Source organism: Rana temporaria, chromosome 8, assembly GCF_905171775.1.
Source record: "Rana temporaria chromosome 8, aRanTem1.1, whole genome shotgun sequence".
Taxonomy (NCBI): domain Eukaryota; kingdom Metazoa; phylum Chordata; class Amphibia; order Anura; family Ranidae; genus Rana; species Rana temporaria.
In genome coordinates this window covers 15,467,132-15,492,372 of record NC_053496.1, presented here as the reverse complement: position 1 = coordinate 15,492,372, position 25,241 = coordinate 15,467,132, and the positions used below count along the sequence as shown (strand labels likewise).

Here is a 25,241-nt window from a genome sequence, read left to right as displayed (position 1 = left end):
TAAAGGAATAGTAGTGGTAAAAAAAGCACTTGTGTGTTTAACCAATCTTGTTTTTTGTACAATTCTCCTTTAAGGGGGCGTTGCAAGGGGTGTGTCCTCTGCCTGCATACTTTTGCTGATAGGTGTCCCTCATTCCCTTCTCAAAAAGTTGGGAGGTGTGTTACATAGAAAAAAACAGTACACAAAAACTTCCCCCGGCGGATAAGGCGCGTCACGAGTTTCCGTAACTAGCCGAACTGCGAGTCGGCTCTATACGGCGCCTGCGCAGTCAGCTCTACACAGCTCCTAGTCAGTGCGCAGGCGCTGTATAGCGCCGTATAGCGCTGACTCGCAGTTCGGCTAGTTTCGAAAACTCGTGACGCGCCTTATCCGCTTGGGGGAAGTTTTTGTCAGGCACGTCAATCATCTGGGCAAAGTCCCAGAGGACATTGCGCCACTGCATAGGAACGCCTACTCCCGCGGGAGCTAGTACCCGGAACTCAGGTGAAAAATAGCCATAATACCATATGTACACCCCCCCCAAAAAAAAACATCATACTGTACATGTTTGAGGTATAAAGAATGTAATGTTATATACTTGTTTTTTGGGTGAACCTCCACTTTAAAGACAAGCCCTCACTGACCTTTGTAGCTGTAGGCAAGTAATCCTCAAAGTTTGCAACAAAAAGTGCTTTCATGTCAGCGACTTATCTCAGCTCCTCCAAGTTGTGATCTGACAGCCTTCTAGTATCGAATGCAATGGCGGCTGGTGCTCAAAATTTTTGGGGGGGGCACAAACTTTAAAATACAGCCACTGTGCCCCATCAAATGCAGCCACTGTGCCATCAATTGCAGCCATTATGCCCATTATATGCAGCCACTTGTGCCCATCAAATTCCGCCACTTGTGCCCATCATATGGAGCCACTTGTGCCCATCAAATGCTGCCACTGCGCCCAATAAATGCCACCACTGTGGTCCCCACCTGCCTGCAGTCTGCCCGAAACATACCCCATCTTAGTGGCGAATCAGGCAGCGGGTGAAGGCGGCGAGCTGTGTGGGACAGCTCCTGTGTCCTCCATGCGTCTCTTCTCGTTCTGCTATACTTCCAATAGGGGCACCTGTACCTTCAGCCAATCAGGTGATGGATATTAGACCTGCGCTCCCTGATTGGCAGAGAGGATGTTCAGTGTTAGAAAAGAAAATATTAATTTGCTTTGTTAACACATCTGGGTGGACTGTGCTTTGCGCTTGCAGTACACCTTTTTTGAAGCCTATTAGAGCCTACGGATCTAATCAGGTGCTTAAAAAAAAACACCCCACCACTGGAATTTAGGTGCCCGGCATCCGAAAAGGGGCCGAGCACCCGAATAGGGGGTGATAGGGGCAGCCATGGATAGATTCATGCTATGCATGAATCTATCCATTATTCATAGAGGGGGGTTGCGTGACAGAGGGGGCACCCATAATAGACGCACTGCCACTGCGTAAATGTAGGGTAGGAGCTCTGGGAATGGGGGGAGCAGAGTTCTGAGAACCAACATAATCAACTTTACTGTATTGTGAGGGTGAATTGCCACACAGTGGGGTTAATTTACTAAAAGCAAATAGACTGTGCACTCTGCAAGAGCAGTTGCTCCAGAGCTTAGTAAATGAGCAGAAGCTCTGCTGACTTCCATCATCCAATTGCGTGCAAGCAAAAATGCATGTTTTTATACTTTTCTTTGCACGTGATTGGGTATTCTTTGCAAAGTGAAGCTTTACCTCATTTACTAAGCTCTGGAGCAACTGCACTTTGCAAAGCGCACAGCCTATTTTAGTAAATTAACCCCATTATCCACAGCCTCTGAGGTGAATATTTTTAGTTTTAAAGCTTGCTAATTGCTTCTTAAGAATTTATAAATATTAGAATTTTAGAGACTGAACAGTTCAGGAATCGGAAGGCTGATGCCTCGTACACACGACCGTTTTTCTCGGCAGAAAAAAAAATTTTTTTTTTCCAGACTGCCTTGCATACACACGTTCAGGCCAAACACCGCCGGTCCAAAGCGCGGTGTCATACAACACGCACGATGGGACTATAAAGGGGAAGTTACATTCAAACGGCTCCACCCTTTGGGCTGCTTTTGCTGATCCTCGTGTTAGTCAGCCTTCTGCTTTTCAGTCTGTTACAGCGTGACGAATGTGCTATCTCCATTACAAACGCTAGTTTTACCAGAACGAGCGCTCCCATCTCATACTTGATTCTGAGCATGCATGTTTTTTTTTCCCCTTGGAAAAGCATACACACGACCGGTTTTCCAGACGGGAAAAAGTCTGCCGGGAATCCCGGCGGGAAAAAAGAAAGCTGGTTCTCTTTTTTTTTTTCCGGCAGTTTCGTCATAGGGAAAACAGCAATGGAGCATACACACGGCCGGTTTTCCCGGCCAAAAGCTCTCATGGCAGTTTACCCGACGGGAAAACCGGTCGTGTGTTTGAGGCATAAGTGTTTGAGGCATAGGTCTGTGCATCCTATTCCATTAGTGTGTGCACCCAAATGCTCAAACACAGAGCAACAGAGGCAGTGGCTAGGGGTGTACACATGTCACAGCTGCGATTATATGCTTTGCAGAAAACCACATGTAAACGAGCCCTTAATTTTGTTTTCAATAATTTTTTATTTTATTTTTATTTTATTTTTATTTTATTTTTGATTATTATTATTTTTTAAATTTTTTTTAACTGCCATTTTGGAGGGGCTTTGGTCAAATATCAGGGTTCTAACAGACCCCCAATTTCCTATATTTAAGACTGAGAAAGAGGACAGGATGGAGGTACAGATGCTAAAGCTGACCCCCCTGCAGAGCAGAAGGAGGGAGACAAGGAGAAGCCGGCAGGAACAAGAGGACGGGTATCTGGTATCTAACCTTAACCCTAACCCTAACTCCTAACCCCTAAACCAGGGGTGGTCAACCAGTGGCCCGCGGAGCCCTCTGATGTGGGCCGCGACCTCCTGCTCTGGAATGGTGGGTTGGCAGGCCCAGATCACAGGTTGCTGACCCACCATATCACAGCATCAGTGTGGTGAATGAATCTGGTGGTAGAGGAAGAAAGCGGCTGTGGAGCAGAACCCCATAAGCTGATGCTTCCTCTACAGCACCAGCTTTTACACAGGCGGAGTCTATGGCAAAGTTCAGCTAACCCCCAGGATAGACACAGGTGCACTACGCTGCACCCGGGGTGTGGGTAAACCACAGAACATCAGTGTGAAAGCAGTCTTAAGCCATTTTCACACGATCAGCCCGACCAAATGGGGCCCTCAATTCACCTCTATAGAGCGCCAGATGTCCGTTTACGCCCACCTACCTCCAATCCGAATTCCTCCCCTTTCATCTGGGCGGATCAGAGGGCCTATAGAGTAGCCGTGACCTGTCATCCACCCGCTACGCTCATTGTGGCCCCCGACTGGTTACCAAGTTGCTTAAGTGGCCCTCGATCTTCAAAAGGTTGGGCACCCCTGCCCTAAACCCTAACCCTAACCCTCTAACCCCAACCCCAACCCTAACCCTCTAACCCTAACCTCAACCCCAACCCTAACCCTAACCCTCTAACCCTAAACCCAACCCCAACCCTAACCCAAACCCTCTAACCCTAACCCCAACCCCATCCCTAACTCTAACCCTCTAACCCTAACCCTAACCCCAACCCCAACCCTAACCCTAACCCCTAAACCCCCTACAGTTAGAAACACATATGAGGACACATGTTTGGTACAGGAGGGCAGGCTAAACCATCTTATCATTGGCCCTGGCGCACAGGTTGATTAGGGTGTGCCCAGGCACACCCCCTGCACACGCCTAACGTTTGAGGGATGCTTTAGTGTAGTTGATATGTTCTTAGTGAAACACTGGGCCACCACCCTATGCACTTCAGTTTTCCTTGCTGGGAGCCTTGCAAAAAAAAAACTAGCAACACCAGACCCCTAATGCTAAGACCAAATGTATCAAATTAGGTGCGTTCATTGGGGGAACCACACAGATTATTATATCCAGACATTCCATGTAGTTAGTTAATCAAAATAAATCCAAAACGTAACTGTTCCAGAATACGGAATCCCAGGCTTGTACGTTTTCTTGGCATTAGGAAACGCTAGTAAATGGTTCATGGTTGTGATTCTGGATTCTCCACTTGCAGAGAATTCTATTCCTAAATAGAAACAATATGAAGATACATGTAATTTTTTCAAATAAGGCAAGTGTTTTTTTTTTTAATTTTAATTTCCTATTATGGTTTTCCATGACTCACCTGTCCCCTCTTCCGTCACGGTAACCTTTCCCTGTATAGACATTAGCATGGTGTATGTTGGGTGTTGAAGGTAAAAATTATAGGACTTCATGATTAACTTGGCACAACCCAACTTGTCCAGCTAAGAAGTACAAACACAAATTGAAACAATTATCAAGAGAATTATACTCCACAAATCATAAATCTGCAGTTATACTGTAAATGAAGGAACTTGTCATCAGTGGCATTTCCTCCTTGGGTGCAATGAGTGCCAAGCACCTGGCCCCTAGAGGGTTGGGGCCCACTGTGCTCTCACACAAAACACAACAAGTTTGGGCAAACACTCTTCGGTTCTGTGTCTTTGCTGAAGCCATACTCGTCACACACAGCGGTAGGACTGTAAGATAACCCATCCAGTGTTTGTGTATGCGTATGCCAATTTAATGCTAGGGGTGGGGGCCCATTTCCTGGGAGAGCAGGACTGTGATTGGCCACTGCTATGGCCAGACATTAGCCCTGCCTAACAGACCATGGGAAAAGAGGAGGACAGAAGAAGAATCATTAGTCCAGGGAGAATAGTGGTAAGTTGTGCAAGGGAGGGCTGTTTGCAATATTGTGAGACAGAGGGTCACTTACTACTGAAGTCTGCACTCTGTGTTACTTACTACTGATCCCTGAACTCTGCTTCACTGACTACTGACCCCTGAACTCTGTATCGCTTACTATTGACTTCTGAACTCTGCATCTCTTACTACTGACGCCTGAACTCTGCATCACTTACTACTGACCTCTGAACTCTGCGTCACTTACTACTTACCCCTGAACTCTGCATCACTTACTACTGACCCCTGAACTCTACGTCACTTACTACTTACCCCTGAACTCTGCATCTCTTACTACTGATCCCTGAACTCTGCATCTCTTACTACTGACCCTTGAACTCTGCATCTCTTACTACTGACCCCTGAACTCTGTGTCACTTACTACTGATCCCTGAACTCTGTGTCACTTACTACTGACCCCTGAACTCTGCGTCACTTACTACTGACCCCTGAACTCTGCGTCACTTACTACTGACCCCTGAACTCTGCGTCACTTACTACTGACCCCTGAACTCTGCATCTCTTACTACTGATCCCTGAACTCTGCATCTCTTACTACTGACGTCTGAACTCTGCATCTCTTACTACTGACGCCTGAACTCTGCGTCACTTACTACTGATCCCTGACTCTGCATCTCTTACTACTGACCCCTGAACTCTGCATCTCTTACTACCGACCCCTGAACTCTGTGCCACTTACTACTGACCCCTGAACTCTGTGTCACTTACTACTGACCCCTGAACTCTGCATCTCTTACTACTGACCCCTGAACTCTGTGTCACTTACTACTGATCCTTGACTCTGCATCTCTTACTACTGACCCCTGAACTCTGCATCTCTTACTACTGACCCCTGAACTCTGCATCTCTTACTACTGACCCCTGAACTCTGCATCACTTACTAATGACCCCTGAACTCTGTGTCACTTACTACTGATCCCTGACTCTGCATCTCTTACTACTGACCCCTGAACTCTGCATCGCTTACTATTGCTCCCCTGGATAGGTGCCCCAATATCTAATGCTGAGCTCTTGCCTCTCCAACGTACCTCCACAGATACTGTGCCTACATTCCTGTGCCGTGCATTCATGTATTTAACCACACCCCTTCAAGCAACACCTAATATTTAATCGCACGACCACGCAATTGTCAGTTAAAGCGACGCAGTGCCGAATCGCAAAAAGGGGCAAGGTTCTTAACCTGCATAATGGTCCGGGTCCTAAGTGGTTAAGCAAGGGAGCCCGACTTATGATCTTGCATACTGACCCACTTCTTTCATAAAACACCTTTGCTTTCCACATTTCTGTGAGACTATGATCAAAATTCTAGCAACACATAACAATCAAGCAAAATTCATCTTTAATAGATTCACAAAAGCAACATAAAATGATGAGCTGGAATGATGTAAAGCCCAAAAACTTGATTTATCAGAACTTGAACTGCTTCTTAGCTTAGCTGTAAAGTAAGCCCCATTAATCTCACCTCTCCTTTGAAACGAACACAGGCATGTCTTTGAGTTGAAGATGGTGTGGTGAATCCAAACATTTTTCTCCGACACAAGTTGCCTTTATACTGTCCTGAAACCGGCTTTCCAAAAGTGTACCTGGTTGGTGGAAATGGTATATGAGTAACATTTCAATGTAAATATCACAGTGCCATTAACCACTTAAGACCCGGACCTTTAGGTAGGTAAAGGACCTGGCCAGTTTTTGCGATTCGGCACTGCGTTGCTTTAACTGACAATTGCGCGGTAGTGCGAAGTGGCTCCCAAACAAAATTGGCATCCTTTTTTCCTCACAAATAGAGCTTTCTTTTGCTGGTATTTGATCACCTCTGCGGTTTTTATTTTTTGCGCTATAAACAAAAATAGAGCGACAATTTTGAAAAAAATTCAATATTTTTTACTTTTTGCTATAATAAATATTCCCCAAAATATATAAAAAAACATTTTTCCTCAGTTTAGGCCGATACGTATTCTTCTACCTATTTTTGGTTAAAAAAAATCGCAATAAGCGTTTATCGATTGGTTTGCGCAAAATTTATAGCGTTTACAAAATAGGGGATAGTTTTATTGCATTTTTATAAAAAAAAATTGTTTACTACTAATGGCGGCGATCAGCGTTTTTTTTTCGTGACTGCGACATTATGGCGGACACTTCGGACAATTTTGACACATTTTTGGGACCATTGTCATTTTCACAGCAAAAAATGCATTAAAAATGCATTGTTTACTGTGAAAATGACAATTGCAGTTTGGGAGTTAATCACTAGGGGGCGCTGAAGGGGTTAAGTGTGACCTCATCTGTGTTTCTAACTATAGGGGGGCGGGGCTGGACGTGTGACGTCATTGATCGTGTTTCCCTATGACAGCGACACAGTAAAGAACGGGGAAGCTGTGTTTACACACACCTCTCCTCGTTCTTCAGCTCCGGGGACCGATTGCGAGACTCCAGCGGCGATCAGGTCCGCGGGTCCCGCGGCCGCGGTCACGGAGATTCGTACAGGGTAGCGGGCGCACGCCGCGGGCACACGCCCGGGGCCCACGGCTGGGGCCCACGGCTGGACACTTAAAAAGGACGTACAGGTACGTGCTTGTGCCCAGCCGTGCCATTCTGCTGACGTATATCTGCAGGAGGCGGTCCTTAAGTGGTTAAAGATCCAATTTATTTTTATTTTTTTAAACAGAAGGAATATTTATTGAGATAAAACATCAGTTTACATGTAAATAACATCAGGTGTTACAAGAGAAAATAATACATCATCCAACAGAGTATAATAAAAATATTCTAAGGTCATTGAACAAGGGTTCATCTAGGACAGAGCGGGAGATAAAAGAGACTTCCAATTGTAGCATTACCCCCAGTGGAGCTGCTGGATTTTTGGGCGGCGTGTTACCTCGTGGCTCCTCCGAAATTCCTAGGGGTGAATGATGCGTATTGCATGCAGTAGAAGTTAAGGAATGTCCACGACAGGTGCTCTTTGCTGTGCTCTTTATTACCCAGCCAGGTAAAAACAGTAAACTTGTGGTGAGGAAAGTAAAGCTGAAGAAGATAGGAGAATAGCAGATTCAGGCGTAATGATAGGAAACAGTCCTGCTCCCAAACGTAACACTTCTTTGCACCACTCCCGCCAGAATGGGTTTAGTGTACCCGGACAGGCCTCTCTCACTGACCTGGGTATCACTCGGACAATTGTAGGATAAAGTCTCTGCCACAGACACTCCTTGGTGAACTTTACTTGGATAAAAATGTCTCTGCCACAGACCCCTCTCAATGAGCCTCAGAAAGATACTTCTGCCACAGGTCCCCTCTGGGTTGAGATATGCCTCCTTAATTGAGTTACGTCTAGATCTCCTTCAACTTGTCGCCCAGCTTCCGACCGACAGGTGATAAATCCCTCGGTGTCCGGCTACCTCGATCCCCGGTGGTTTGTCCAGGCCCTTTTGGACCACCAGCCTCTCAATGGCGCTCCTCAGATGGACTCCCCACCGAACAGCTTGGGATCTTCAAAGTGGGAACCCAGTCACTCACTGGGTCCCCGTCGCTGTTCAGATGCTCCGAGTCAGCATGGCCCCGGAACCAGGAACACCACATGGCACGCACCCCCTGGCCAGGTAGGCCATAACGCCAGGGTGCTGTGATGTGGCCACCCTGAAGGTGGGTGCCACACTGGACGAAGAAGACCCAGAACCAATGGTGTCTGCCCCATAAATACCCCTCCCAGCATGCACAGCAAGGACAAACCCTTGTGATTGGCTGCTGGAAAGAGCACCCAAACCTTGACTCCACTGCTGCCACCTGCAGCACTGGGGCTGGAAGAACACCCCAGTACAGCAGAATGGGATCACAGCACAGCCAAGCTGAGACAGAGATCGCAATTTGCTACTAACAATCTGGATCAGAGTTTAACTATACTCTGATCTACCCTTAAATGTAACTAGCACCAGTATTGTAAAGTACATCGGTGAAAAAAAATGCAACATGTTTTAAATTTTTCCTATGGATAAAAAAACTATAGAAAAATTTGATCGTCTGTGTGGAACTCCATCGGACGAAAATCCACGCATGCTCAGAATCAAGTTGACGCATGCTCGGAAGCATTGAACTTCATTTATTTTGGCTCGTTGTAGTGTTGTACGTCACCGCGTTTTGGCATGATCCCTGTTTTATCCAAGTTCCCTCAGTCAGTTCTTCTAATGCTTCCGAAAACTGTAAAAACATCCTCTGTATTGCATTTAAAGTGATATTAAAGCTTTTTTTTTTTTAAATAACAAACATGTCATACTTACCCCCACTGTGCAGTTAGTTTTGCACAGAGTGGCCCCGATCCTCCTCTTCTGGTGTCCCATGGCGGCTCTCGCAGCTCCTCCCTGCAATAGCCAACCTCCTCTGGGAAGCTCTCTCCCGAGGGGGCAATCTTGCGGGTGCGCTCCTGTGTCAGAAACTTGGCGTCTTTAGCCGACAAGTGTATGACTCAGTCCCGCCCCACGGTGGCCACGTTATTGGATTTGATTGAAAGCAGCGGGAGCCAATGGCGCTGCTATCAATCTATCCAATGAAGAGCCGAGAAGCCGCGGAGAAAGGGCGACGTGGGAACGCGCCCACGGAAATTCGGGGCTCAGGTAAGTAAAACGGTAGGGGGGGGGGGCGGAGACTGCAAGGTGTTTTTTCACCTTAATGCATAGGACGCATTAAGGTGAAAAAACACAAGGGTTGACAACCCCTTTAACTGAAGTAAAAATGCATCGGATTCAACTTCCGTGTTTTATTGAAGAGTTAAGTTGCATGTGGATTTTGCCAAGTAGACATGTGCAATTTGTTTCATTCCAAATTAGTTTTTTAACAAATTTTGACAAATTTGTTAATTCAGAAACATCCGAATTAAGGAAAACCTGTTTAACATCCCGAAAAAATAACTACTGGTAACTATTAAATTATTGGAATTTCCTTTCAAATTTGGTTGTTAGTGAACGTAACAAATACAAATGTATCCAAAGTTACGAATTATCCGAAATAATGAATGCCGTATCTAACACATTAATAATAAATAATAATATTAAAAACATTTTATTATTATTATTAATTATTAATTTGTTCCGTTCCATTTGTTTAGATACGGCATTCGTTATTTTGGATAATTCGTAACTTTGGATAAATTTGCATTCGTTACATTCACTAACAGCCAAATTTGAAAGGATATTCCAATATCTATAATTTAAGAGTTATTGTTAGTTAGTTAGTTAGTTGGTTAATTTTTAGAATGTTCGAATTTCGTTCTTTCGAATGTTCAGTTTTTCTTTCTTATTTTTGAAATTTCGAATTTACAAGTTTAGGAATTTTCGAATTTACGAAAATTCCAAATTTACGAATTGCAAGTATGACTGGACAAGACTGGGACTAAGAAGATAGGTGAAGGCATAAAGCAACATTTGAAACAGAACCTTGTGATAATAGAATGAAATCTCATTCTTAAATGTACTTAATGTGCTTATTTCTAAAATAACTGAAAAATTTATTTTTATTTAGAGATTAGAATTCAAGCCTCACCTGGCACATATTTTAACGGGGAATGTTTCCTTGTTGGCCAGGAGAAACTGTGGAAGCTCAAAGATGACCTCAAATCTTGGAAGCACTGTGGAGGAAAAAGGTGATGAAGGGTATTCTCAGAGACAATTCGGAAATGATGCTCATATTCAACATATTCAAGGGACTCATCAATGAAGTTCCTCAAATAAAATAAAATAAAATAAGAGTTTTTGATATTGGATTCAGTTGGCCACAGTAGCCAATAATTAAAACAATGAATTGTTCTACTGTACAATGTTTTAAATTACAAACAATACAAATATTAACAATTCCAAAAAACAAGAAGGAGTTCTTTGGTCCCAGTATGCTTTAGATCAGTGGTTCTCAACCTTTCTAGGGTCAGGACCCCTTAATAAAATTTCCCAATGTGTAGGGACCCCTAACAGTAAAACAAATTTTTATAGCGTGGGTTGTCAGTACCCAAGGCAAGATGAGTAATTTGCGCCCCTAACCCACGGATATTTAGGGCCAGATTCAGATACAATTACGTTGCTCCACGGCAGCGTAACGTATCTGATTTACGTTACACCGCCGCAGGTTTACAGCATAAGTGCCTGATTCTCAAAAATATTACCTGTAAACTTGCGGCGGTGTAACGTAATTCCGATCGGCGCAAGCCCGCCTAATTCAAATGGGGCGGGCACCATTTAAATTAGGCGCGTTCCCGCGCCGAACGTACTGCGCATGCTCCGTCGGGTAAATTGCCCGACGTGCATTGCGCTAAATGACGTCACACGGACGTCATTTGTTTAGACGTTAACGTAAATGGCGTCCAGCGCCATTCACGGACGACTTACGCAAACGACGTGGTTTTTAAAATTTCGACGCGGGAACGACGGCCATACTTAACATGGCTTAGAACAACTAGGGCTCAGCCCTAATTTTACACAGCGTAACTCGACGGAAACGACGTAAAGTTAGATCGACGGGCAGCGCGGACGTTCGGGAATCGCCGTAACTAGTCATTTGCATATTCTACGCCGACCGCAATGGCCTCGCCACCTAGATTTGCATCCTTAAGGTCCGACAGTGTAATTCAATTACACCTGTCGGATCTTCTGGCTATCTACGTCACCCTCTGACGTACCTTCTGCTACGTCACTGGGGACGCCCATAGTCTTCCCTCTTCCTGGGCTTCCCCAGTGACGTAGCAGAGGGTACGTCAGAGGGTGTGGGGTCACGTGACGTGTGGCCCTGCCTCCTCTATATAAGTAATGTCACAGCTCCAGCCGCTCATTCGCTGGGCTGTGTCCAGCGGTGACAGGAGGTCCGGGATGCTGCGCTTCGGATGGATCTTCTCATCGATGGAGCGGAGATCACCCGGCCGTCGCAGGATCGTCTCATCGCTGGAGATCACCCGCAGCCGTCGCAGGATCAGGACAACGTTGAAGCAGGAAGCCGGGAACGAGTGGATTATCACCGCTGGAGTTTTTTTTTTTTTTTTTTTATTAATAAAGGACTTTATTCTACGGTGTGTGTGTTTTTTTTTTTACAAGACTTTACACTTCCTTCGTGAAATGGTAGGGGTACAGTGTACCCCATTACCATTTCACACAGGGGGGGGTCAGGATCTGGGAGTCCCCTTTGTTAAAGGGGTCTTCCAGATTCTGATAAGCCTCCCGCCCGCATACCCCCACAACCACCGGGCAAGGGTTGTGGGGATGAGACCCTTGTCCCCATCAACATGGGGACATCCTCCCCATGTTGAGGGCATGTGGCCTGGTGCGGTTCAGGAGAGGGGGGGGGCGCACTCTGTCCCCCCCTCTTTTCTGCGGCTGGCCAGGTCAACGTGCTCGGATAACGGGTCTGGTTATGGATATTTAGGGGGAACCGCACGTCATTTTTTTTTAAATTGATGGCGGGGTTCCCCTTAATATCCATACCAGACCTAAAGGGTCTGGTTATTGAATTTGCGGGGACCTCCGCGCATTTTTTTCCCCCGAACTCCGATCCCGGACCCAAACTTTTTGCAATTATTCGGGTTCGGGTCCAGGTTCGGGAAAAACCCAAAGTCCGTACCAAACCCGAACTTTACAGCTCGGGTTCGCTCAACCCTAGTTAGGACGGCCGGAACACAGAGATACGACGGCGTATCAGGAGATACGCTGTCGTATCTCTTAGGTGAATCTGGCCCTAAGTTCTTTCTTCAGCTTTTTTCACATGTTATTTATGTTTTATTTTATTCTTTGCCATTTTTTTTAAATAAAATTTGCCTATCAGTGTGCGGCAGTCCAGGACGTCTCCTTCTTTTCTTGGATTAGTGCAGAGACAGCACCTGTCAGTGTTACAGGGCCGGGGGGAAACCACAGGTGTTCAGGGTTTGTAGCGGTATTACTTTCAAATCTTGATATGCTGACGCCTTACGAGTTCGCCTCCACTGGAACTAATGGGCCAAGCCTGAAAAACAATCCAACACCATAACCCCCCCCCCCCCCTCCTCCACCAAATGATTTGGACCAGTGCACAAAGCAAGGTCCATGAAGACAGATGAGTGAATTTGGGGCAAGGGAACTTGACTGGCCTGCCTAAGTCCTGACCTCAACCCAATAGAACACCTTTGGAATGGATTAGATCGGTGAATGTGGCCCAGACCTTCTCTCCAACATCAGTGCCGGACCTCACAAATGTGCTTCTGGAAGAACGGTCAAACATTTCCATAGACACCCTCTAAAACCTTGTGGACAGTCTTCCCAGAAGAGTTGAAGGTGTTATAGCTGCAAAGGGCGGGCCAACTCAATTTTAAACCCTACGGACTAAGACGCCTGTCAGGGAACTCCTGTGAGATGTTTTGCACACCGACGTGCGCAAGCACATAGCCTTTGCCATAGAATGGCACACAGGCGCGCGCATGCACGCCAGAGCTAGCAATTGCGGGGAAACACATGCGCACAGACGCGAGCACGCACGCACACGTACGAGCCTAATCCCGTTCCAGACAGCCTATTTAAAGGGAGTCTGGGCTCTTGTGCGTTGCTGACTGATCTTCAGCTGTGTTCCTGAATCCTGCTCTGATCCTGCGTGTCCTCCCAGTATTTAGACTCGGCTTGCTCTTGACCTTGGCTCTTTGTTCTGTTCCTGTACTGATGCCCATTTCTGACCCGGCTCCGTTCCTGACTCTGGCTCTGTCTATGACTTGGTACCTTACTGCTCGTCTGCTGACGAACCTGGCTATCCCTGAGACCTTGCTCCTGTCTATGTTCCTGGTTGCTGTTAACTCTTGGTTACCTGCCTGGCTGTTACCTGTTCTAGCTCAGCTCACCACAGTCTACTCCAGGCCGCTGAACCCTGCCAAGCTGTTCTCCCGGGACTTCCTGCTCCAGGCACTCGTGTCCCTCTTGTCCTTCGGCTTCCTCTGTCTCACCTTCAGCGGAGCCAGGACAGGAGATATAAGAGAGGCCGACCTCATCAAATCAGTCTCCCATCCGATCCCTGACAACGCCATTAAAGTTTATGTGCGTGTAAAGGCAGGCATCCCAATACTTTTGGTAATATAGTGTATTTACACATACCCAGTGTAAATTTCCACCCAGTCATTAATTCCCTCGACTGAGTATTCTTCTCTTTTTCGTGGCTCATTTTGACTGAAGGCAAAACCCTCTTTCAAAGGTACAATTCCATCTCAACTGGGTCTTAACAAAGTGTGTGGTAATCCAAGACTGGTATGGTGCCTTTATCTTGCTTTTGTAAGTAATCTTGAGAAATTTTAGATTCTGGTCCTGTTTGAAATATCCAGCCGAGGGGCTGAACTCTGATAATATATATATATAATATTTTACCTATTATATCTAGTCATAGAGATGTGCATGACGACCATTTAATGTCTTGCCAAAAATACATGATTGTATCAACTTTATTTAAATTTTGGTATCTCACCATATTCCTCCACGCTGAACTTGTGGACTTTACTCTTCACTATAATAGTATATTCGCCCAACTGTGGTTCAGAAGACAGAGAGTGTGATAGGTCAGCCATTCCCTGATTAAGTTTCACATCCAACCATTGGCCAATTCTGTTGAGTTTTGGATCCTGAAAGGCAATGAGTCACCCAAATTGGAAAAAAATCTTTAACAATATCATAGTTACATAGTTGGTGAGGTTGAAAAAAAGACATTAGTCCTTCCAGTTCAGCCTGTGTGTGTTTATGTCAACAGTACATTGTATATCTCTGTATGTTGTGGTCATTGATGTGCCCATCTAATAGTTTTTTGAAACAATCGATGCTCCCTGCTGACATCACCGCTTGTGGAGGAGAATTCCACTCTGATAGTAAACCCGCGACCCAGTCCGAAGCTCCGTGACCACGGGACCCGCGCACCCGATCGCCGCTGGAGTCCCGCGATCCGCCCCCGGAGCTGAAGAACGGGGAGAGCTGTGTGTAAGGCAGTGGTGGAGACCAACCTTAGAGCTGGGCCATTCTCCTCTCCGTTCTTCTCCGGGCTGAACAGGAGGTGTGTCCTGATACACGATTAGCCAGTGTGTCCTGAGAGACGATTGGGAGTCCTAAGACTCCCGGGCCAATCGGGTCTCAGGAGCTGCTTCCTGATTGGCCAGGGAGGAGAACTGGGTGGGCTCAGGGCACAGTGCTCTGCGCCCCGAGCCCACCCTTTTTTGAGGCCAATTAGAGCCCCAGGTTTAAATCATGTGCTTAAAAAATGGACGGGCTGCTACTGCCTAAGTCCTGTAGCATGCCACCTTATCATTCTGTACACACCGTCAGATTTATATAACTACCAGTAATGTGCATTCCAATATTTCACCTTGAGTTAAAACTGCACTGGCAGTTGTCAAATAATTATGTGTGTATCATATATCTAATAAATTCTTACCTGTAATTGTACCAAGGCTAGCTAAAGGGAAGAAAAGAAAACAAAGAATAATTAGTGACTGACGCTTGCACTATGTATAGGTTTTTAGAGTTTGAGCGAAATTTTGCTATAAGCCTAATATCGTAAAGGAATAGTGTCTGTATTGCCAAAGGAACTATTCCATTTTTTTTCTAGATTTAAACTATTATACTTTACCCTGTGTGGTTCATTAAGAAGGCAAAGCAATACTTCTCGTTGCTCAGCCATTGGTTTTAGTTCTGCAATGGATAAGGCAAAGTAATGGATAAGGCTAGCAACAAGATATACAGTGCCTTGAAAAAGTATTCACACCCCTTGAAATTTTCCAATTTTCCTCTCAAGTTAAAACCAAAAACTCAAATGTATTTTGTTGGGATTTTATGTGATGGACCAACACAAAGTGGCACATAATTGTAAAGTGGAAGGAAAATGATAAATGGTTTTCACTTTTTTTTTTTACAAATAAATATCTGAAAAGCATGGTGTGCATTTGTATTCAACCCCCTTTACTTCCGATACCCCTGCCACGCTCCAGATGACGTCACTAGACGAAACCGGTCGAGCAAGATAGTATTCCAGTCGCAAGCACTCGTGAGAAATCCATATTTGACACGCTTGAATTGCATTTGTTAAATGTGAGTACCTGACTTTTTTATGTGAAATAAATTTTGATCGACTATATTACACTATGTGGGCACTCTCTCTCTTTTGAGCTACATACCAGACCGCACAAGTTTAAACAAGTGGAGGTTTTCCAGAGAGCGACACAGGGCTAACACTGTGAAGTCTTTTTACCCCTTGAGGGTGCCTGGATCTAGTGAGTGAGGGACCTACCAGAGCATGAGAAGAGGGAGCACTGAGTGAACACTGCCAATTGCACAACTATATGAAGAACAAAGCACTTTTTTTGCATGGACTATTGTAACCAGCATTAGATATTAATTTAATATAAGCACGGCACAGAGCACTTTAATTATTTATTTTTAATTAGCAACAATTTTTTTTTATATCTCATTGGTTTGATATATGGTCTAATTCACATATTACAATGAGTCACATGTGGACCAAGGTATAATTTTATATTGAATAAGCACCTTATTAATATTTTTATTTGCCATTTTATAATTTTTCATATATATATATATATATACATCTTGTCACAACCTATTAAGAGGCGCCAACACCTACTACCTCACCCCCATTCACTGTCCATATTCCATTTAGGTGGGATTTCACGTAGGGGCTGCCACTTAAATAATTAGCATACAACTACTAGTACCACTGCAGTACCTTGAAAATATCAGATCCGTAGCGCGGGTTCTACCACCCCTCCTTTACAGAAGAAATACATTGTTGAAAGAAAGACATAAGAAGTCCCTTTTACAGTTTGTGAGAAGCCTTTTGGGGGACACAGCAAACATGTGGAATAAGGTGTTCTGGTCAGATGAGACCAAAATTGAACTTTTTGACCTAAAAGAAAAAACGGCATGTGTGGCAGAAAACTAACACCGCACATCACCCTGAACACACCATTCCCACTGTGAAACATGGTGGTGGCAGCATCATGTGGTGGGGATGTTTTTCTTCAGCAGAGACAGGGAAGCTGGTCAGAGTTCATGGGAAGATGGATGGAGCCAAATACAGGGCAATCTTAGAAGAAAACCTGTTACGAGTCTGCAAAAGACTTGAGACTGGGGCAGAGGTTCACCTTCCAGCAGGACAACGACCCTAAACATACAGCCAGAGCTACAATGGAATGGTTTAGATCAAAGCCTATCCATGTGTTAGAATGGCCCATTCAAAGTCCAGACCTAAATACGAATGAGAATCTGTGGCAAGACTTGAAAATTGCTTTTCACAGATGCTCTCCATCCAATCTGACAGAGCTTGAGATATTTTGCAAGGAAGAATGGGCAAAAATGTCCCTCTCTAGATGTGCAAAGCTGGTAGAGACATCCCCAAAAAGACTTGATGCTGTAATTGCAGTGAAAGGCAGTTCTACAAAGTATTGACTCCGGGGGGCGCCATACAAATGCACACCACACTTTTCACATATTTATTTGTAAACAATTTTGAAAATTATTTATAATTTTCCTTCTACTTCACAATTATGTGCCACTTTGTGTTGGTCTATCACATAAAATCCCAATACAATACATTTATGTTTTTGGTTGTAACATGAGAAAATGTGGGAAATTTCAAGGGGTATGAATACTTTTTCAAGGCACTGTACTACTGACCTAACTGATTTCCTCTTATATTGGCTTCTAATATAGGAGTTGGTAGGAACATTAGATTGTGAGCTTCATAGGTATACAGTGATTTATGTGAATAGGTTTCTGTACACTGTAAAGCTCTGTGTAATAATATGGTGCTATACTGTATAAATATGAGAAATGACAAGCCCTGACTCTCCTGGACTGCTATCCACTTCATAATGGTGAGTCAATCAACCAATTCTAATACACCTGGAAATTCATATTTGCTAGAAAACCATAACATTTGGAAATCAGCTGTATATCAATATCATGCTTCTGATTTCCATCACTCAAAGAAAGGGTCACCAGCTATTCTTGTATGGGATAATGATAGAGAAGAAGATTTTATCCTGTAGGCACAGGCATAGTATCCTATATTTTTTATCTACAATACCTGTCACTGAGAATGTGTTTCCAGCACGACAGCATCGCGCTGATTCTCGGCGACATGGTGCCGACATCTCGCACTCGCTGGAATAGAAAAAGCACATTCCAGTGAGTCATAGAAGCGACGGGGATCTGACTTGGATTCCCGCCAATTCTAGCCGCGGCGTTTGGTATGAATCATGAGGGGGAACTCCACGCCAAATTTTAAATAAAAAAACGGCATGGGTTCCCCCCCCAGGGGCATACCAGGCCCTTAGGTCTGGTATGGATTGCACGGAGAACCCCCTACGCCGGAAAAACGGCGTGGGGGTCCACCCACAATCCATACCAGACCCGTATCCAAGCATGCTGCCCGGCCGGTCAGGAAAGGAGTGGGGACGAGCGAGCGCCCCCCCTCCTGAGCCATACCAGGTCGCATGACCTCAACATGGGGGGGTTGGGTGCTCTGGGGCAGGGGGGGCGCCCTGTGGCCCCCAAACCCCAAAGCACCCTGTCCCCATGTTGATAAGGACAGGGCCTCTTCCCGACAACCCTGGCCGTTGGTTGTCGGGGTCTGCGGGCGGGGGGCTTATCGGAATCTGAGAGCCCCCACGCCATTTTTTCTCCTTGCAATCCAGACCAGACCTAAGGGCCTGGTATGCCCCTGGGGGGGAACCCATGCCGTTTCCTTATTTGAAATTTGACGTGGAGTTCCCCCTCATGATTCATACCAAACGTCGTAGCTAGAATTGGCGGGAATCCAAGTCGGATCCCCGTCGCTTCTATGACGGCTTTTTCCCTATCGCGGCGAGCCGGCTCAGTGCTGGCTCCCGCGACGGGGCTCGTAGGTGGTAAATCCCGCCGAGAAAGGGAGCGAGATTGACACGATATCGCGGTCACCTACAGTATAGGCACATTACCTGCAGCTGTGATCCTCCGTTACCCTATCCCATCACCTGGTTTTCCAACTCACCTTAGTATCTGCAGGTTCAAAGTTTGCATTCAGTGAGACGATTCGAAATTTCACTAAGAAAAAAAAAAAAGATAGTTTAACTGAATAATGAGTACAAGTCCGGGTTCACACTGGTACAACAAACGCTCCAACATTGGGAGCTCATGTGGCATGACGTGTGAAAATCAATGTTTCCCTATGGGAGCCGTCTTAACTGGTTCAACTTTGATAATGCTCCCTGTACTACTTTGGTCCGACATTGATTCTACTTCAGCCCATTGAATATCATTGAAGTCGGACCAAAGTATTACCCTCAGGGCTTTTTTTCAGCAGGAACGCGGGGGAACGCAGTTCCGGCACCTCCCGAACTGAATGTATGTAATGGAAAGAGGTTCTGGGGTGTGCTGGAGAGTCTATTGATGCTGGCTGCTGGGGGATCTATTGTTGCTAGAGGGGATCTATTTTGCAAAGGAAAGGAGTCTATTGTTGCTGGGGAGTTCTTCTGTTGCTCGTGGGGGAGCTATTGCTGCTGTGGGGGGGGTCAGTCATTGCTAGGAGGGATGCACTGTTGAGGAAGGGGCCTTTGTTGCTGGCTGCTGGATGTTCTATTGATGCTGGCTACTGGGGAATCTATTGTTGCTGTGGGTGATCTATTGTTGCTGTGGTTGGGTCTTATGTTGCAGGAGGTCAATCGTTGCTGGGAGAGATCTGCTGGCTGTTGGAGGGTCTATTGATGCTGGCTACTGGGGAATCTATTTTTGCTGGGGGGATCTATTTTTGCAGGGGGGGAACTATTTTTGCTGGGGGGATCTATTTTTGCAGGGGGGATCTATTGTTGCTGGTGGGGGATATATTGTTGCTGGGGTTGGGTCTTATGTTGCAGGGGGTCAATCATTGCTGGGAGGGATCTGCTGGTTGCTGGAGGATCTATTGTCGCTGGGGTGTCCATTGTTTCTAGATCTATTTTGCTGCCTTTCTTGTTATCATTAACACATTCCATACAAAATGATTGGCACCACAAAATGATACTTGTTTCTGTATTCTCTAAAAGGGGTGGTACTGGGAAGTGGGTAAAGGGTGGAACCAAGGGACGGTGCTCTGAGGTGGGTAGGGGGTGGAGTCAAGGGATGGTGCTCGGAGGTGGGTAGGGGGTGGAGTCAAGGGTGACATGGAAGGGAGGAGTTCCTGCACCTATTCTCTGAGAAAAAAGCCCTGAGGACCGTTGTCCTAATCATCTGACTTTTGACATCCGACATGGTGATTACAGCAGCAGTAAAAGGAATTTTTCTCACACTGGGATTGTTTTGGTTGGTCAAAGGACAAGTCAGACTATCCCAAAGTCGGATCAAAGAAGTATCCTGTAGTATAAGTGTGAACCCAGCCTAAGGCCAGGTTTGCACTTGTGCGGCAAACGCTCCGACATTAGAGGCTTATGTCAATATCTGTGACTGCAGCCGTGTGCTCCGGAGTGTCCGATGGGCTCCAGGATTTATGCTGCAATCTATCACCAGGGACAACTTCCAGCAGAAACAAGGAGCACTGTGATAAGGAGCACTGTGTCTCACTCTAGACCAGGGGCATGGGCGTCCGCTCCATAGGGCAAGGGGGGCAATTGACCCCCCCTGAAAAATCGAGAAGGTGTTGAAGATTCTCGCGGCTGTGGGCTGTCTGAGCAGTCCCGGGCCGGATGCCACACAGACACAGTGAGCAGAGTGAAGCCACCTCCCCCTCCAGTGTTTATGTGCACACAGGGAACCTGCTGTGCCCATGCTGTGCTGATGGCTGATCTGAGGTACTGAATGGTATGGGGGGGGGGGGTCCGTCTGTGCTGAAGGGGGGGTTTGTGCTGAATGGGGGTCCATCTGTGCTGAAGGGGGGGGTCTGTGCTGAATGGGGGGCTGTGCTAAAGGGGGGTCCATCTGTGCTGAATGGAGGGGTCTGTGCAGAATGGGGGGTCTGTGCTCAATAGAGAGGTCTGTGCTAAAGGGGGTCCATCTGTGCTGAAGGGGGGTCTGTACATTCTCTAGGCTATATTTATATGGGCATGGAGTGAAGCTGAATTATCTCAGGAGGTATTTCACACTGCCAGCTGGCTGCATTATCGGTAAAGCGCCGCTTTACCATCATTTTAGCTGCGCTATTTGGCCGCTAGCAGGGTGCTTTTAACCCCTGCTAGTGTTTGAAGAAAGGGTTAAATGCGACTGTGTATTGCCGCTGCGGAAGCGCCCCCCCCTGAAAAAATTTCAGCGGACGCCCATGACCAGGGGTCTCCAAACTTTCTAAACAAAGTGCCAGTTTACTGTCCTTTAGACTTTAGGGGGGCCGGACATTGGTGTCAGTGGGAGGAGTAATGCCCAATCATTGGTGTCAGTGGAAGGAATAGTACCCCATTGTTGGTGTCAGTGGGAGGAATAGTACCCCATTGTTGGTGTCAGTGGGAGGATTAGTGCCCCATTGTTGGTGTCAGTGGGAAGAATAGTGCCCCATCATTGGTGTCAGTGGGAAGAATAGTGCCCCATCATCGGCATTAGTAAGAGTAATAGCGCACCATCATTGGTGCCAGTGGGAGGAATAGTGTCTTGTATCCAGGGCCCGTCTTTAATGTTGATTGGACCTTGGGTGAAATTTTTCTTGGGCCCCCCCATGCAATTTCGCTCTCCACCTGCTCTGAGATATACAATAAATATCAGCTAGACTTAAAATCAGTTTACTGTATCAGATCAGGCAGTGATTGCGATTGGTTGCCAGAGGTTACAGCATATCATTACCACTTACTGACTGGTTGCTAGAGGTTACAGCACATGATTTCTGCTTGTTAATTGGTTGCTAGAGATTACTGTACAGTAATACTGCTCACTGATTGGTTGCTAGAGGTTACAGCACATCATCTCTTCACTGTAGAGGGGCGTAATATACATATGAATGCCGCCTTTATTTACATATGAATGCCACTGGCCTTAGCTATTTACATATTAATGCTCATGTTATCTACATATGCATGCTCCTGTTATTTACATATGAATGATGGTTATTTACATGTAAACAAAGGGTCTGCAGGTGAGTCACCTGTACACAACATAGCAGAGCTGGGCAACATTAGTAGCAGCACTTCACACTGAGATATCGGGACACAGCACAGGACTAAAACGTCAAGGGACAGGGGAATTTAAACTGGGATAGTTGGCAAGTATGAGGCAGCTGCTTTGGGCCCCAAAACAATGGCAGGGCCCCTTTTGCCTTGCCTTAAAGATGGCCATGCTTGTATCAGTGAGAGGAAGACTGTTGTGAGGGCCAGATAAAGGCAAGTAAAGGGCCACATTTGGCCCCCGAGGCCACAGTTTGGAGACCCCTGCTCTAGACCCTCAAGTTTATGATTATATGCTGGTTTTCATTCATTTTCTGGTGAGTGTTGTGGCACACTACACTGTCACAATTGGTCTCTGGAGCCTATTGAGGACTTTCTGCCTCATAGGATTGTTTGCACTTAGGAGTCTACCCAACACATGGACATTCAGATATAAATGTGGGCTGGTTTATCAACTTAGCACACAAATGGCTTGCAAACATTCTCACACACACCAACAATTTTGGCCAATGCCACAGGGGCAGATCCACATACATACACTGCGCCTGGCGCAGATGTGAAATACGCTATGCCGCTGTAACTTATTTTGAGTTGGTTTGAATCCTCAACGAATTTGCGCCGTAAGTTACGGCGGCGTAGTGTATCTCTCGCGGCGGAATTCAAATTGGGCGGGTAGGGGGCGTGTTTCATTTAAATGAAGCGCGTCCCCGCGCCGAACGAACTGCGCATGCGCCGACCATAAACACTCCCAGGGTGCATTGCTCCAAATGACGTTGCAAGGACGTCATTGTTTTCATCGTGAACGTAAATGGCGTACAGCCCCATTCACGGACAACTTACGCAAACGACGTAACATTTTCAAAATTAGTCGCGGGAACGACGGCCATACTTAACATTGAGTACGCCACCATATAGCAGCTTTAACTATACGCCGGAAAAAGCCGAGCGGAAACGTCGTAAAAAAATGCGACAGCCGGTCGTACGTTCGTGGATCGTCGGAAATAGCTAATTTGCATACTCGACGCGGATTACGACAGGAACACCACCTAGCGGAAGCCGAAAAATTGCATCTAAGATCCGACGGCGTACGAAGACGTACGCCTGTCGGATCTAACACAGATGCCGTCGTATCTTGTTTTGTGGATACCAAAACAAAGATACGACGCGCAAAATTTGAAATTATGCGGCGTATCAAGAGATACTCCGGCGTAATTTATTTGAGGATCTGCCCCACAGTTGCCAAAACAAAGCTAGTGCACAGTATATGGCAGCTCTTCCAGATTTCAGTATTACCAGTCTGTCCGGGCTTGTATACGGATTTGTCAGTCTGGATCAAGATTTGAGGAGCAGCGGACATCTTCTTTGGCTTCAGTGTTACTGTTCGTTTTTCACGTATGTTCTCCCCAGAATTCTTGATGACAACTTCAAGTTCTATGTTTTCAGAACCAATCATGTTCACTAAATGATCGTCAGGTAGCTTTGGGACCTGCAATTTGTTGAAAACATATAAAACTTTACTAAACATGTACAGATCAATCAAGAAAAAGTATCTCAAGCTTCAGCTGGCCAAACACATTATGAAATCAATTAACTCCCCCATCTGCTCTAAGCAACACGGATAGAGGAATATCAGATGTATTCAGTACAGTGGAACCTCAGATTACGACCTTAATCCGTTCCAGGAGAATGCTCGTAATCCAAAGGACTCGCATATCAAAGCGAGTTTCCCCATAGAAGTCAATGGAAACGAAAATAATTTGTTCCGCATTGACTTCAATGGCATACAATACCGCATGCAGCCAGAGGTAGGGGGGGTGCCGGAGAGCCTCTAAAATGGGCATAAAGGGCCGAGGACACCTCGGCTGACCTCGGCAAACCTCGGAAAGACTCCGTTACCAGGGTTTGCCGAGGTCAGCAGAGCTGTCCTCAGGCCTTTCCGTGCATTTCCGAATTATTATTATTATACAGAATTTATATAGTGCCAACAGTTTACGCAGCACTTTACAATATAAAAGGGAGACAATACAGTTACAATACAAAAAAATACAAGAGGATTAAGAGGGCCCTGCTCAGAAGAGCTTACAATCTAATAGGGTGGGGCAGGTGGTACAAAAGGTTGTAACTGTGGGGAATGAGCTGATGGAAGTGGTAAAAGATTAGTTGAAGACGTGAAGAGGTGAGTTTTCAGGGATCGCCTGAAGGTAGCCTGAATGGCCCCGATTGGCTGCGATCAGCGCCGTTCAGCTCCGGCGCCCCCCCACCTCAGGCCAAATGCGGTACTGCACACCGCTTTGGCCTGAATCCTCCTCGTTTTGTGAGACGACACTCGAAAAACCGAGTTAGGATTTTTTTCAAATACAGCGCTCGTATCGCGAAACGCTCGTTAACCGCATTACTCGCAATCTGAGGTTCCACTGTACTTGAATCTGATTGGATACAAAAGCTGAGAATTTTTTGGACCAGCTCGTTCAATAAAACACGCCTGGGGGAGAGGGTGGCAGGGTCGCCCAAAGCTCTGAGGAATTTCATACTGTTGGTCATCAAACTAAATAGGTCTACAAGACTCTTGAGATACCGTGATTGGAAGACAGGTGAATACAGGATTCTCCGGGAAGGTCCTTTCTACCAACAATTTGGTACTTCCTCTTGATATAAGAAAGACTTGAAGTTGGCCAGGCCCTTGCATTCCCTCCATGTGCAAGCATGCAAGTTCATGATGTTCAGATTGAAGTGAATTAGGGAAAATAAAAGCATAGCGCCTACAAAAGAAGAAAAAAGACAAAGCATTATTATTGGTGTCATTTGTGATTCTAGATCTTCTGCTGCCTGAACCGTACACTCAAAAGACATTTTTTTGACGTCCCGCAAGCGCATCGCTCTAGTGTGAAAGCACCCGGGCTCTCACACTTAGATTGCAGATGAGGATTTTTTTAGGCGCTATTTTAATGCTAAAGTGCCTGAAAAACCCCTCCAGTGTGAAAGGGGTCTAATGGACAATCTTCTGCAGTCTCTGACCATCTCCTTTATCATGTCTGCAGTCTCTGACCATCTACTATATCATGTCTGCAGTCTCTGACCATCTACTATATCATGTCTGCAGTCTCTGACCATCTCCTTTATCATGTCTGCAGTCTCTGACCATCTACTATATCATGTCTGCAGTCTCTGACCATCTACTATATCATGTCTGCAGTCTCTGACCATCTACTATATCATGTCTGCAGTCTCTGACCATCTACTATATCATGTCTGCAGTCTCTAACCATCTCCTGTACTATGGGCCAGATCCACAGCCCCGCAGCGCAA

At 45.9% G+C, this 25,241-nt stretch overlaps 1 protein-coding gene across 1 annotated transcript in view; it reads right to left on the bottom strand.

Moving 5' to 3' along the window:
• Nucleotides 1-24,718, bottom strand: part of LOC120910374 (alpha-1-macroglobulin-like) — a 150,196-nt gene extending 125,478 nt beyond the window's left edge. The window contains exons 1-9 of the mRNA XM_040322133.1: nt 24,511-24,718; nt 23,229-23,421; nt 18,872-18,924; nt 15,257-15,277; nt 14,303-14,456; nt 10,391-10,475; nt 6,327-6,447; nt 4,263-4,383; nt 4,054-4,163 (exon numbers count right to left, since the gene is read on the bottom strand). Coding sequence (XP_040178067.1) covers nt 4,054-4,163; nt 4,263-4,383; nt 6,327-6,447; nt 10,391-10,475; nt 14,303-14,456; nt 15,257-15,277; nt 18,872-18,924; nt 23,229-23,421; nt 24,511-24,630 — 978 coding nt within the window. The 5' untranslated portion in view covers nt 24,631-24,718. The remainder of the gene's footprint in view (nt 1-4,053; nt 4,164-4,262; nt 4,384-6,326; nt 6,448-10,390; nt 10,476-14,302; nt 14,457-15,256; nt 15,278-18,871; nt 18,925-23,228; nt 23,422-24,510) is intronic.
• Between the last annotated feature and the right edge of the window lie 523 nt (nt 24,719-25,241).